At 39.8% G+C, this 16,253-nt stretch overlaps 1 protein-coding gene across 1 annotated transcript in view; it reads left to right on the top strand.

Moving 5' to 3' along the window:
* Positions 1-16,253, top strand: part of Egflam (EGF like, fibronectin type III and laminin G domains) — a 175,124-nt gene that overhangs the window by 76,329 nt on the left and 82,542 nt on the right. Inside the window, exon 6 of the mRNA XM_077795502.1 lies at positions 721-856. Within this exon, the coding sequence (XP_077651628.1) occupies positions 721-856 (136 nt within the window). The remainder of the gene's footprint in view (positions 1-720; positions 857-16,253) is intronic.

Raw genomic sequence — 16,253 nt, 5'->3', positions numbered from 1 at the left:
AAGAGAATCCAAACAATGGTCACTCAGGTGGCACTAAGGTGGATGCTGGGGTACAAAAGCAGGTTGATTGCAGTCACTGCTCAGAAGGTGTTCTTGGTAGGGAGAAGGAAATGGTAGCAGGTGGCACCAATGCTTCCCCAGCCAGAGTTACAGAAGTGCTTATATAGGAAGGTGGGAAAACTCTTCTGGACCCAGGCAATACATGAGAGGTATGAAAAGCTGGAACCCACCATGACCTGGATGGGAGGATCACCTTTACACAAGAGGAAGGTATTTCCCAAATGCCCTTCCATTGCTTTGTATCTTCTTATCAGCAGAGGAAACACAAACACACACACACACCACACACATGAATTGGAAAGTAATTTGCAGTAATGGTAAGCATTGAGTTTTCCTGAAGATAAATATCAACTCCAACATGCAAACAGAGATGACAGTCCATCAGGAGGTGGAAGTACATACCACGCATGTCCTCGGGTCAGCAGAACCTAATATGGTCAGCTTTCTATCCAGATGTGCTGGGAAGAGAAAGGAAGACCAGCTCTCATGACTCAGACCTTATGTGCTGAGCACAGTTGTGATTTGTCCGTGTGTGTTTGTTTTGGATTTTGAGGTTGTTGTGACCAGAGATGTTTTGGTCCTGGGAAGCACATTTTTAAAAAATGTATCCAACCTCTCTAGAGCTGATACAATCAGCCTCGTGTTTGTTGTCCTGCCTAGATTCCTGCCGGCCTCCAGCGGCACCCCAGCAGCCACGTGCCCTTGTGGTTTCTGATTCAGAGGTGGCCCTATCTTGGAAACCTGGACAGAGTGAAGGACACTCCCCTATTCAGTACTATTCCGTGGAATTCATCAGGTAAGTTTGTGTGGTATTTCTAGACCTCAGCTGCTCTGAGAGTGATGTAAGGGTACCAGGAAGGGTGGTCATCTGTAAGTCTTCACTACATGGACATTGTGAGAGCACACAGGCTTGGAAGGACATACTTACATTCTGACCAGTGCCTATGTCCACACCGCTCTGGTCATCTGGTAAACCTGTCCCCACTCACCCATCTCTTCTCTATTTCCCTTCCTCAGTCAGACACAGTTCTGAGCTCTGTAAACTCTTGGGGCACCATTACCAACTAGCCTGCCTGCATTTCAAGCTTGAAACTAGCCCTTCTGGTTTTGAAACATATCTTTGAAGTAAATATTTGATGATGACTTTTCTCGGGGGAGGGGGAAAGCTCTTCAGAAACAAATACAATGCATGGTTTCCTTTGCACCCATATTGCCGTGGGGCAAGTTTCTTGGTTTGATTTCAGCTTTTTTTTTCCTATAGTCTACTTCTGCAGTTATTTTTATTCAGCTTGTTAGAGGGAAGATGAGTGATTAAAAGTTAGAATTAAAAGTTCTTTAGTCGTAAAAACATTCTCAGTGCAGCTATGTAATTGTATGGAAGGAAGAGAGAAAGGGAGAAAGGAAGGAAGAATTAACAGTCTAGGGTCTTTCCTCTGAACTCTGGTTGCAGTTTGATGTTGAATTGAAGCAATGGCTGATCAATGGGTCTGAAAACAACATGTGTGGAGTTTGCATTCTTTGCCTTAAAGATGATGGAGCTCACCGGAGGCTTGCTGCTTTATGGATTCATAAAGAGACTGGTGCAGCACCTCATTCCTAGGGCTCTCTGAAGCTGGGAGGAAGGATCCTGCCCTAATCTGATTAGCTATGCTTCCTTTTCTTGACCTCCTAGCCCATTTCTTGGTGGTGAAAAACAGACATTGTTTTTTCTTTTTTTTCAGAGAAGTGTTATACCAAGTCTCTTGAATGCTTGAATATGGAGCATGTTTCAGACAGGACTTGATGAATTTTAAGTGGCAGAAACTTGAAAGGAGAAGATGGAACAGTAATGTACTGGCTCCTCCTGACTATAAAGTCCAGTGGCAGATATAAAATCAGGGGACTCTAGAGTTGGGTCACCTCACCAGTCTGTGTCCATCTCTCTGCTTTATTGATTTGTTTTCGGGCAGGCTTTTCCAATAGGTGGCAAGAAAGCCATCAGACACACAAAACTAGTTTAGTTCACTACTGAAAAGAAAGCGGCTATTTATCCATACACCAGCAAAATCCTGACGTTCATTCTAATCTGTCAGCCTTAGGTCCCATTCCATTCTCTGAGCCAACCACTGTGGTCAGGATGGGAAGAAGCCACAGATTGACCAAACACTGATTTTACTGTAAATATGGCATAAACCTAAAGTTTATTGATTGAGTATTCAAGAGGGTTGAATCCTCAAAGGAAATTGTGGTGCAGTTTCTGGAATTGGGGCAAATAACACTAGGAATTAGTAAAAGAAAGAAAGTCAGTAAGGAAGGAAAGAAAGAAAGATGTTCGTTTCAAAGCCCAAACCAGGACTGTTCCTTGAGGACAATCCACAATTCTGCTTTTGATCTCATTTGGCAAGCAAAGCCAAGAATATGCCTAGAACAGGGAAGATTCTAATCTGGTTTCCAATACTAGTTAAATATGCAACACTGAAAGTTTTTCATCTATAAAACTTGGAGCAAAACCTAACATTTATAATTTAGTTACACAAGTAAATTAGACAACACCAACAGAACAAATTGTAATCCATTAAATTTTAGAAAAATGCTAAAGTGTTTTAATCATCTGAGTAACCCCAATAAAGATGATAATTATCACTTAGTATTAATTTTTCACTCAAACATCTCTTTTAAAACTTGCTCTATGTTTGGTACATTGATACAAGGTAGAAATGGCAGTTACCTAACCTTGCTTGTACACGGGAGAGTAGATCAAAGAGTCTTTGGCTTCAGAACCAGAAGAACCTGGAGAAAGTGTTGTGATCCTCCACTCTCCAAGACACATGGCCCTGGGGAAGTCACTTTCCATCCTGAGCCTCAAAGCCTCTTTGTTTGTGGTGCCTTCAGAAGAAAGAGTGAAGCAAGAATGTAGTTGCAAATAGTTAATTTGGAAGCAAAAATGATAGAATGTGGAGAAAGAGACAGCAAAAGAGGACAGATAAGGGCTTGTTACTAAAGTCATTGTTCCAGGTCGTGAGGCCTTCACTGGGTCTTCATTGCACTGAGATCTCTCTGGAGAATTCCTCTCAGATTTGCCATAAAAAGACAAGCAACATTTGCCCACTGACTTCTGTTGTTTGAGGGTTACACCAGGAGGTACAGCCTTTCCATACTTGTAGGCCATGTTGGGATCTGAATCATCAAACAGGATCCTGGAATACAAGGAGGAGTGACATAGGCCAGCAGGTGCTTGAGGGTGGACACGGGCTGATGGAGGTGAGTTTGAGATCTCACAAAACTGTTCACATCCCAACTGCTGCTGAAATCAGAAATGGGGTGTGGGGAGTGATAAGGGACCCACGGGCATCAACTACGAACTCCTATCTGCAAAACATGGGCAATAACTTCTTCCTGTCTATAGCGTGTAACTATTAGGAGGATCAAGTGAAGTCACATATGAGAAAGAGATTGGAGGCATTACAAACCTGCAAGAGTGTAAGGCGTGTGGGAGTGTTATACATGTGTACTTAATAATTACAATTCCCTCCAACAAAAATACATTTGAACATTCAGAACTATTCCTAGCATCTGAGGGGCTCAAGGCTCAAACTCTTGTCCATATCTTTAGGTCATTCTTACAAACTGTTAATTCTTTGACGTCTGTTTGCCTTAACAAAATACCTTCACAGTGTTCTGGAAGCTAACTCCAAATTTGGAATTCTTGGATTCTTCAGTGTTCCAAATGGAGAAAGCCCGGTCCTGGTTATAGCTCCTGTACTAGGAATTCTGTTTCTATTTTTTTTCCAGCACACATCGATTCAGTCAAGTTATTGTATCTCAGGACCTCCATTTTCTCATCTGCAATATCAGGCAAATTCAACTCTTTTGTAGTTATTACTCATAGGCTTTGTAAAGTTTTTATACTGCAGACACTCTATACCTGTCTGTTTCCTTCCTACTAAACCCTCATTTCCCTTTTACAAAAGAGAAAACTAAGACTTAATTGCTTAACTTTCTTTGCTATAGTGAAATAGCTGGTAAGGGACAGAATTAAAAGTAGAACTGAATTTTCCAGACCTCAGCCCAGTGTTCTATTTAATGAGGCCCCTGGGTGACTTGGTGTCTGTGACCCTCCTTCAGAGACCAAAGCAGGGACTCAGCCTGCTCAGAGCCTGGCTGGAGGAGGGAGCAGGAAGCCCCTTCAATCTCTGTCTGCGGTTGTTTCTGAAAGAAGCCTTCACAGCTTGTTGCAGCATTTAATGTTGGGCTGCAAAATAAATCCATTTGTAGACATCTCAGGGATTATCCCATACAGGTAAGCGCCTGAGGATTCGTGTTTGGAGAGAGCTTTCCTAGGCTCTCAATCAGAAACTGCTGTTGGTGTGTGCCATGGTCTGAATGCTTGTGCTTTCAAAGGCAGGGCCTTTGTGGGTGATTAGATCACAAGGGCAGAGCCCTCAGAAATGGGATTAGTGCACTCATCCGGAGGCCTGAGAGAGCTCCCTACTCCTTCCACCATGTGAGACACTGAAAAATTGCCAGCTATGAACCAGAATGCAGGCCCCACCAGAAAATGAATCTGCTAGCCCACGTTCTTGAACTTCTCAGCCTCCAGAACTGGAAGCTATAAGTTACTGTTAGCTATAAGTTACTATGTTCATGGTACAGTCATCTCTTGATATCCAAGGAGATATGTACATAATACAATATAAGTGCTTAGTAAACAGCTGCTGTACTACATTGTTTAGGGACTGGTGACATGGAAAAATTCCATACATGTTCAGTATAAGTATTTTTTCCCAAATATTATAGATCCTCATTAGTTGAATTCATTGACTTGGAATCAACTGATATACAAGACTGACTACTATACTTTTATTTTCTTTCCTTCTTTATTTTTTTATCAGGCTGGGGATAAAACCCAGGTCCTCATATATGCTAGACAAGTGCTCTACCACTGAGATCTGCCACCATCTCTGATTGTATTTTTTTAATACCAGTTCAAATGGACTACAAAAGTCTTTAGTTATTCTTTTTTTCCCTAGAAAAGTGCATGTCATGTTTCATGATGAATTCCTTTGCCTGTATATTTCCTGTGTACAGAAGCACATGTAACAGATCTCTGTGTGAGACAAAAATTTCTTGTTGCGCTTAAGATGCAGGCCTTTTGCAAACCAAGCCTAGGAAATTGTAGAAACTGGTTTATCCTCAGAGGTTATCCTCTGATTTCAACATCCTAATGGGAAGTTCCACCTAAGTTTAGTCACTGGAAAATCTTCTCTCTGGCTTGGTGGCACTTATACATCAGTTTGCTCTTCTTACTTGCCATTCACTGGGGATAAGCAATATTAAAGGTACTGCTACAGGATATTCTAACAAAAGTTTTAAAAATACTTAACTGACTAATAAAAGATGAACCTGAGAAATAACACTAGATCATAATCTGGGGGTTCAGCTCTTTATTTGCTAGTTATTATGACGTTTCAGAGAGACTTTATTTATGATGATCACTTGAATCATGGCCCTAGGACTAAGCAAGTTTTTGCTCCTCACCCAGCTTCTACCTCCCCCAAGACAGGACATCTCTGGCATGAACACCCAGGAGTTATGTTCTCAGCAACTGCATCAGAGAGTATCATGGTCTCTGGCTCAGGCAGGATGAACACTTTTAAATGGGCACAATCTTCACAGTCTCCCTCAAAATTGGAATGGGAATGATTCATTAGATTCCCCGTTAACTGCAAATTTTTAGTTTTTTGAACGGTAGAAAAAAGATATGATCAGGCAAATTGTAAGCAAGGCTGCAGGCTGTAACATATTTTGCAATGTTTTTAAAACATTCAATTGCTTTTTTTCAAACAGAAAAGTCATGCATTTGAAGAGAAGGAGAATATTTCTTTACTCACGTGATATTGAAAATTTCTTTGTGGGCAGCAAAGTCCCATGTTTATTAAAATAAGAACCAAGCATAAATATAGCTACCTATGTTTCAAAATATTTTGACTATAAATATCTGAGAAATCTGCCTTCTTCTGCTTAAGAATTTCCCCAGGGTAAGTGCCTTTCTCATAAGCAAAAAATATATATATATATACTGTGGTGGTAATGAAAGCAAAGGGCCTGGAAAAATGTTCCTCGTCACTGATGCTCCAGTTAGGGTGCTGTGCCCCACATATGCTATCAATCAGGGCAATTAGAGGTGATAAATAGTTTTCATTTGACTTAGCTACAATTTTTTTTCTGTAAGTGGCACATGACTGGTTAAAAATGCTCCAGAGCTTTGCACTATCAACTACTGGAAAGAGCAGACTAAAATTTTCAGTGAGTGTTTTCAATTAAAAGTTCATTGCTAGTTTATTTGGGTACATGTGAAACTTCAAAATATTTCTGTGTATGTTTTAGGAAAACAAGATAAGAAATGTTGATCTTCAAATCTCACCCCAGAAAGTTCTACTAATAAATGAGAAGGAGTAATGTTTACCCTCTTCTCCTTTTCACATCTTTCTGCCTAAATAATTGCCTTGCAATTGCCTTTCCTAATAAGACTTGCAAACTTTACTTTCGTGTAGATCTGTTTCTTGGCTGATTGCAATGCCTACAAATTTCAAGGTCATACAGCCTGGGTGATTATCACAAATTTATATTTTTGTCAAAAGTCATTCACCTTTCTATGCCATCATAAACTTCTTTTTTAATCTGCAAGTAACAAATTCATTTGGTTACCTCACGGGAAGCAACCCTGCAAAGGCTGTTAGTTTGGGATTCGGAATGAAACTGAAAGGATTCTGGATGTCCCTTGAATAATTTTAAGAGAAATCCAATATGATCTGTCTTGTGTTCAAGGTCAAAAGGTCTGAAAGGAGTCTCAATCCTATCACCACCCAGGTGTACATTTGTTCAAATGTGGAATGGCAAGAGAGATCGCAAAACTGAACTCCAATCCTGGCAAAGTTACTTGATTTCAATCCTCACTTTCCTTGAGTGTAAAATAAGACTGGACTTTGTGACATCTAAAATCCCGTGACTCTGATGATCTATCGTAGTGACATAGGTGAGGCAGTATAGACTGGTGCTTTGACACACATGCCCTCACCATTTTAATCTGTATGCTCTTTTAGTGGGTTATTTAACTTTTCTATGCCTCAGACAGCAGAATAGAAAAAAATAATTTACTTTCCTCATAGGGTTGCTGTGAATGCAAATGCTTACAACACTGGTTGTGTGGTAATGCACAGAGTGTTCTATCCATGCAGACCATCCCTGTTAAGGCTTTCACGATGGATCTTTTCTGCTTTCTCTTACAGGCATGTTTGTCCCTGACTGTAGTCTTTATGCTTAGGCCCTGTGCAAGGATAGCTCTTCTAACCTCTTTCCTTATTTAGTTTTGGTTCATCCTGTCAAGACTCCTTTATAAGCATCCCAGGAAGCCTTGCTTGATTACCTTCTTCCTCTCCTAGATTAGGTTGGGCATACCTACAGCATTTGCATGCACGCTCAGCACATCTGTAGTTAATTACTTGTTCAAGCTCTGTCTTCCTACTGGAACATGAGGGTAGCCTCAGACTTGTTCCCCTTTATAGAATACAGCACCTGGCACTCAGCAAATTTATCACATGTCAAATGGATTCTGGCAAACATGTGTACCCAGGCATTTATGGGATTGCATGCAGAGAATACCAACAGCTAGCTGGAACCTTGAGTGAGCTGCCTCACCCTCTGGCTTTCCTCAGCTGTAAAATACAGATGTTGACAGTGGCCACCTCAGAAAGGACATGATAATGAAAAAGATGTTTGCAAAGCACCTAGAAGAGTGGCTCATGGAGGATATGTTAATGTTGGTTTTTCTACCCTGATTTCACATGGAAATGTATTGCTGCACTGGCAGCTATAGGTTTTTAAGTAAATAATTGAAAAAGCATTAGTCACAAGTGGTTAAATGAATCCTTTATCACTGATGTCAGAGACTACAATAGTAACCAACATCCTCACTCACCAACTGCAGAAATAGAAGCCAGATAATACCCAACACATACACATCTGCACATACACACCTTACCGATGGTCACTGTCATACCTACCCCCACCGAAAAGTCTTTATTGTTATTGTTTTCTCATCATAAAAAGGATATCAGTGTGTGGCAAATGTTCAAATAACCTAAATATATATGACTAACTTGAAAGTTCCCCCCTGTGATTTTATTTCACATGGAATGCAAACTTGCTTCAGAGCTCTTCAAAAGTAAGTGAACTGCCAACTTTCTTCATAGAATTTACTACAATATACAGCAGTCATTAGGCAAGTGACTGCAATATAGCCCTGCATTGATTTTCTTGCACCCAAAAGTTAGGATTAAAAATATTTAAAGAATTTCTCTCTCTCTCTCTCTCTCTCTCTCTCTCTCTCTCTCTCTCTCTCACACACACACACACACACACACACACACACACAATCACAATGCCAGTGATGGAACCCAGTGCTTCATGTATGCTAAGCAGGTGTACTCTGTCACTGAGCTACATCCCTAGTCCCAAAGGATTCTTTATATGCAGTTAGTTAATTTGGAGAAAATGAGGGAATGTGGAAAATGTTCCTGCTTTCTTTTCAAGCAAGTGTTTAGGAAGTTATGCAGTTTAGGTATCAGTCTTCCTTCCCACCATCAACAGAATTAGAAATAAGCAAGAACAGGCTTGATTGAAAGTCAACTGAGGTTTCATGTTAACAAGTGGTGCTTCATGAAGACAAGAATTCCCTTTTCTTACCTTTAGTTTCAAACCTTAAGTCTCAGAAGAGACTTCCTGACGGGTGGCTGGTCCCAGAAATTCTGGTAGCCATCAAGTTGCTTTGCTCAAATTCTCATGGAAGGGGTCTCCTGGATGCTTTTTGCAGAAGTTTGACCCACAGTTGTACAAATTGATTCTTTAAAGCTTCAATCCCTCCTACTATGAGCATTCTTAATATAATTCTTGCTCAGATTGAAGGAAGTTGACACAAATTGAATTCTTGTGCAGCAGCTTTGGGAGCCATTTATAAACTGCAAATGAAAAGTGTGCTTTCCTATTGCTCTACCTGGGACAAATTGCCAGTTGAGTTTATTATTATCCTGTTCTATCCATCTGTTTGTCATTTGGTTGGGTTAAACCAACACATAAATAAAGAAAGAGGCTGAAAGCTGAAGGTCAAATAATAGATTTTTTTTTATGTGACTACTTAGTGGTTTTGTACTTCTCTGCAATTCATTTCTGTGTAGAGCAAATCCTGCATAAAACCAGTCTGTAAAATCGACAGACAATTGTAGGCTCCTAGCGTGAGAGTCTCTCTCACCCCTGTCCTGTTTGCCCTGGATAATCTATGGGATCATGTCTCTTTTCTTAAAGCAGAGTGCTTAATCTGCAGTCTGTAGCTCCCCAAAGGCTCCCTGGATGGAAATTCAAGGGGTTCCTGCACTTAGCTGAAAAATAATTATTCTTAGTTTCAGCAACTGAAACTTAGCATTTTCTTCATGAATCAATGCAGACAACAAACCACAGTGGTATTAGCACTGCCTGTGATTTTTGTCACCATTAGAATGATAGGTCTTTTCTTCTCCCATTACAATTGCTGTGCATGTGTCAAAGTACCAGTTATGTTTATCACTACCTTGAAATTATCACAGTGATTTAAATTCATTGCTGGATTTTATTATTTAATGTGTTCATGAATAAGCATATATATGACTATATCATAATTTTTATATTTTTATAATTGTGTTCAGTATAATTAGTTTCCTTGTGATCTTATTTTTTATTTTATGCATATAAACATTTTTATTTTATGCATAGGAAAACATTCATAGACTTCATCAGACTGTCGCAGAGGCACATGAAGGTTAAAGACTGTTGTTTTAGGTCAGGAGTTGGCAAACTTTTTCTCAGAGGATGAGATAGTAAATATTTTGTACTCGTCACCTGTATGAACTGTCTCAAATACTCTGCCATTGTAGCAGAAAGGCTTCCATAGACAATACCTAAACAATTGTGTGTGCTTGTGTTCCAATAAAATGTGACAAACAATGGCAGCTGGCTAAAATCTGCAACACTTGCTGTAGGGCGTCACGTTATTTCTAAGACTGAGTTCTGAAGATATCTGAATTCAGTTCAACCAGCATTTATTAGATATCTACTGTGAGCATATTTTCATACAAACTTGTATGTGTTGAGTATCTTATATATGAAGATCACATACAAGAGATTCAAGCATGAATAAGCTATAGCTCCAGCCTTTGGACTGTCTACAGGGGATGCAGGTGAGCCCAGTCCAGCGCAGTGAGTGTAGCAGGCAGGGCTGGGGGCAAGGACCTGGGGGAACACATTTGATATCTGAATCTGTTTTTAATTTTTAAAAATCATATATGACACATACAAGTGTACATATTTGAAGGCTTCTTACAGTAGTTAAGAGGGACACATCAGAGATAACCCAGCCGAGGAGGAGGGGGGAAGCATCCTAAAAGGTATCTGTTAGAGGAAGCCCAGTAAGCAATGGCTTGGAGGCAAGAAAGAAATGTTCTTGGAACAGCCTGGAGCTGTTTGTGGTGAGAAATGGGTAAGCAAGGGTCAGACTAAGGAAGGCATCATAAAAGAGCTTGTGTATATCCCAAAGGATATTAGGAGCTATGAAAAGCTCTGAGCAAGAAAGGAATTATAGGTATCTGTAATTTTGGAAGATCACGCAATCATCTCAGGGAACAGATAGGTGAATAAGACAAAGTCTAAATGCTTAATGAGCTCAGAGCCTAGTCCGGAGGACAGAAATACAAAATGACATTATCAGATGATATAATCAGTGTAATAGTAGAATCAGGTTCAAGGTGTGGGATAGCTCACAGGACAGTCTTATTAATTCTGTTCATGAGATGATGCTTAGAAAGGAATAATATAAGATAGAATACTTAGGAGAGAATCCTAGGTCCTTCAGAAGCCATTTAATTGTAGAATGATAGGTTTGATGCTGAAAGAGGCCACACATATCTGGTTGTAGTATAATTAAGCTGTTGGTCCACCCCTCTCAAGCCAGTAGTGTGACCTCCACTGTCACAACCCTTCTGCAGGTCCTGCTATATCCCCTGGAGGACAGTTTTTTTCCTTCTCCTACAAATTCCAATCTCAATAGTATTTTCCAAGTAGGATTTAACTGCTTCAAGCCCAGTTTCTTAGTTAGTGTCTGTAACATGTTTGAGCTTCACTTTTCACTCCAGCTTGAAGAACAAGGGTTCCTTAAGCTGTGGGTGATAATTCATTAAATGAAAGGTAAAGGGAATCCTGGCCAATTGTTTTTCAGAAGTGAAATAGAATGGGACTGAAAAGAAAATATCAGAGGGCATCATACAAGGTAAAACAAGAATTTGTAAAACGTGTGTGTGTGTGTGTGTGTGTGTGTGTGTGTAATGTTCACTGGATCACATGTGCATTGTATGTCTTTCTGAGGATCATGCAAAAACATGGAAAAACATTAACCCATGTGGACCAAAGTCAGAGACACTGAACTAACTCTAACCTCTTGCACTGCTCAGGACTTCCTATTGTCCTTCATCCTCCCTGATCCCTGATCCATGGCTGACAACCCCTGCTTTTTTTTTTTTCCTTCCTTTTGGTGAAGGATTTATTCGAGCATGAAGAATAGAAACAGAACTCATGCAGGGGCAGAGGGGGCCCGATAGCAGGATCCCCCAGTACCAGCTTTGATGCACAGCTCATCCTCCCAAGGCAGCTGCCTTCATTGTTGACCATTCCTAACTACCATCAAAAATTTTCCCATGTATGGGCGGCCATCACCTTATCTGTAAGGAACTACCAAGTTCCTAGTCCAATATGGAAAAGCGGGTGTCCACCCCATCCTCATTTGTCACACAGTCGGTCTCCTATCTAAAGACACTACCCTGAGCTCACTGTGTCTTCTCCACTCGGCCACCTTGGGAACTCTTCCTCAAAAGAAGTTGGATCTACAGTAGAGAGAAGGGAACTGGAGGAGGGAGGAGGGAAGGGGAGGGGGAGGGGGAAGTACTGGGGACTGAGCAAATTATCTGCCATGCTTTTATAATTATGCCAAAATGAACCCTAATGTTATGTATAACTAAAAGGAACTGATAAAAAAGGAAAAGATGGATCCAGCACGTCTCCACACATCTCTAGCGTATCTACTTAACAGAGAAAACTCCTTGTGCCCAGCTATGGGTTGGGGCTTTCCAACAGCAGCTGGCACACAGTGAGACAGTGGCCACTTCTTAAGTTCGATTTATGCCCCTCCCACTGGAGATTTTTGCCACATCAGGTTTTCTGTGCCTTAGACCTATGGGATCGACTTTTTTAAAACTAGCATAAGATTTTGTCAATATCCTACTAAACTTCATCAGGACTGAATTTACCCTGGTGTTTCTATATACCGAGAAAATTTTAAATTTTTACTCTGTGACACCTCTTATTTCAGGAAGGCATGTTTCCCAGACAACTATTCCCCCCAATTCTTTTGATTATTCTAAATACAACTGATTGTGACTCTTCTTCTGAGTTTAGACCACTAAGATTATTCTTTTATGTTTTTAAGTTTTCCAACAGTCTTCCCCTTAAAGGTGAGGGGGGCAGAACTGAGCCTTCTTTACTGCCTGGAGGGCTTTTGTATTGTTTTGCTTTGTTTGTTTTTCCTATCCAGTTTCTCTTCTTAACCACTTACATTGTTCTTGGGCAAATCCTTCCCACATTCTCATTTGCCTGTTTAGCCATTGAGCCTCTCTGAGACCTGAGGGTAGTCCATGCAGGCTACTAATTTAGAAACCCAGTCAAACAGTCGTCATTACACATTTTTCAATATTTATTTAGTGTAGCAGCATCTATTATATCTAGAAAGTATAATTAGCCTTTCTCCTTTTCTCATAAGACTTTTAGTAAGGTCTCTTAAGGTGCTTTGGAATGCAATGTTGTGGGGTTTTTGGACGTGATTCCATCCTGTAAAGGACCTTGAAGAACGACAACAGGGCATGGGAGCTTGCACACAAGCTCCTGTGTCTTGGGCATAAGTAGGAATATATCTTTATCTTCATCCACTTACTTATCTCAGAAGTCCTCATCTGATATTGTTAGGATTATCAGTGAGAGTTATTTTTTTTGCCAGTTAAAATCAAAACTCACATTTTAAAAAATGATACCTAATAACTGAACACTCTTTTAAGATAAATTCTATGTGTGAACATCAATTCACCACTTTCCTAATGGAAAGCTAAGGACTTTTCTTTGAGTGTGAGCCCACTGAGTAGAGTGCCCCACTGATATTCTTGCACAAACCACACCTGAAAGTCTCACTTACACTTCTTCAGGTGAACCAAAAACATAATCACTTACAAAGCCGAGTGCAAAATCCTTATGGAATCTTATGATCTTTCCCCCAATCTTTTACAATTGTCTAGCTTTTACCTAGTTTAAAGGCATTTTTTAGTGGTTCAGCTTATCAAGCCTTTCAAAGACACTTAACATAGCTATCATTCCTTTTTGTACTCACATTTCACTGATTTATATAATATTAAGTTAAAATAACAATTGTAACAACAAAAAGGGCATAAATAGGTATGGGAATAAACACAGTTGACTTTTTTTTTAGTTAAGACTAATTTCTTTTTTATTGGTTCTTTTTAGTTATACGTAAGTAGGATTCATTCTGACATAATTGTAAGAACATGGAATCTAACTTGTTTTAATTCAGTCCCCAGTGATTCCCCTTCCCTTCCTTCCTCCCTCCCCCTTTTCCCTCTCCTCTACTGATCTTTCTGCTATTTATTTATAGTTTTCCTTTAAAAATTACTGTCTTATGGACATATATCATGGTGAGACTTACTGTGGTATACTCATATGTGTACGTAGGTAATTTAGGTCAGATTCATTCCACTGTCTTTCCCTTTCCATCTTACCTCCCTTCCCTTCATCTACTCCATTATCTTTCTTCTATTTTTTAATCCCTGCCTCCTTACTTTGGATTAGCTTCCATATATCGGAGAAAACATTAAGGGGGGACTGGCTTATTTTACTTAGCATAATAGTCTATAGTTCCATCCATTTACCAGCAAATGTCATAAAGTCATTCTTTTTTTATGACTGAGTAATACTCTGTTGTATATATATATAATTTTCTTTATCCATTTATCTATTGATGGGCATCTAGGCTGGTTCCATAGCTTGGCTATAGTGAATTGTGCTGCTGTAAACATTGATATCATTGTCCTATGCTGATTTTAAATCTTCTGGATATATAACAAGGAGTGGATAGCTGGGTCCTGTGATGGTTCCATTCCTAGTTTTTTGAGGAATCTCCATACTGCTTTCCAGAGTGGTTACACTAATTTGCAGTCTAATCAACAATGTATGAGTGTACCTTTCCCCCTCCACATCCTTACCAACACTTATTGTTACTTGTATTCTTGATAATTACCATTCTGACTGGAATGAGATGAAATCTCAATGTGGTTTTAATTTGCATTTCTCTAATTGCTAGTGATGTCGAACATTTTTTCATGTATTTGTTGATCATTTGTATTTCTTCTTTTAAAAAACTAAATAAATATTTAAAAATTCTCTCTCTCTCTCTCTCTCTCTTAAATAAATATAAGGATGAAGGTTTCATAGCTCAGGGGTTAGAGCAGTGTCTTGTAAAATATAAATTAAAAAAAAAAAGAAGTGTCTTTTTAGTTGACTATTGATGAGCCAGTTGCTCAACTGGTGAGAACAAATGAGGATCATTGGTCAACTTGGGAATTTGATTAGTAGATGTTAATAAGGAAAGCCTTGACCATGTGTGTATGTAAAGAAGTGCCTTGGGGCTGGGGATGTGGTTCAAACGGTAAGATGCTCGCCTGGCATGCGTGGGGTGCTGGCTTCCATCCTCAGCACCACATAAAAATAAAATAAAGATGATGTGTCTACTGAAAACTGAAAAGTAAATATTAAAAAATTCTCTCTCTCTGTCTCTCTCTCTCTCTCTCTCTCTCTCTGTCTCTCTGTCTCTCTCTTAAAAAAAAAAGAAGTGCCTTACTTATTTACCTACTGATGGCTAATGTTTGTATATGCCAAACCCATCTTTGGTATGGATTAAATGGTCTTTCATAGCAGCACCAGCACCCGTATTATTTTCTCTCTTTGGTTATCCCACTTGATAATTTACCTGTGGTTAATGCTTAGTGTGTTTGTGTCATATGCAGCTGGTGTCACTCTGGTCTCTTCTCCACCCAAGGATTCTCAACTCCTTCTCAGTTATCCAAATCCAAATACATTCAAACTTAAGTTCTTAAGTTATGGACCAATATACACTTTCCTCAGCATTTCAGTTCTTGAAAAATGCTGTATTGCACTGCTTCCTAGTGGTTCTTAGACATTTTATTCCTGCACTGATCCTTAGATGTATTATTTCCCCAATCAGATTGTTAACTCCCTTAGCCTGGACTGTGTTTATACATTCTAGGAGCACCCCTTAGATATAACTTCTATGATGGATGCATGCTTGACGACCATTAATCGTTTGCCAGCTGACTGGTTCAAGGCAGCCACTTGCTGAATTTGATAGTTCAAAGAAAAATAATTGTTTACTAAATCTGAGATTGGCAATGGGCAAAGTATCAAAACCAAAACAAAACTTAAAAAAAAAAAAGAAAAAGAAAAGGAATGAAACAGAAAAATATTCCACCCAGTGGTTCTGTGACTTTGGGTAAATAATTTCCCTTTTGTATCCATATGGGTAGAATGAACACTAAACTAGGCCATTGGCTCTTAAAATTTGGGGAATCTTGATTATCTTTGAAAATCTGATAAAAGCTAAGGAGTCTCTCCTTAGAAAAATGAAGAAAGTGCTCCCATTTAAAATCTTGCATATCATTTCTGCAAATCCTCAGACACTTGGACCAAAGGATCTTGAAGATTCCACCTAGTCCTGATAGTCAGGATGGATTCTGAGGTGGCCAGTGATAAGTGCTTCTTCCTGCCAAAACGAACCAGTGAGTGGCTTGATTAGGAATTGAGTAATTGGACATTGAGCAGCCACCGCTGACCACACAATAGATGCCCTACCCAGTCTCCCCTGCCCAACCACCTCCAAAGGCCGGCCATTGCTCTCCTGAAGTGTGGGATGCCATATCCAGCCCTACCCCACTTCTTGGACAAGTGCTTGAAATGCAAGCCCTGCTGGCCACCCTCCACCTTTACCTGGGATGGCAGCA

The sequence above is a fragment of the Urocitellus parryii genome, chromosome 1 (genome assembly GCF_045843805.1).
Source record: "Urocitellus parryii isolate mUroPar1 chromosome 1, mUroPar1.hap1, whole genome shotgun sequence".
In the NCBI taxonomy this organism is placed as follows: domain Eukaryota; kingdom Metazoa; phylum Chordata; class Mammalia; order Rodentia; family Sciuridae; genus Urocitellus; species Urocitellus parryii.
Note: the sequence above shows the minus strand (reverse complement) of the source record. Positions and strands in the feature narration are given on the sequence as shown.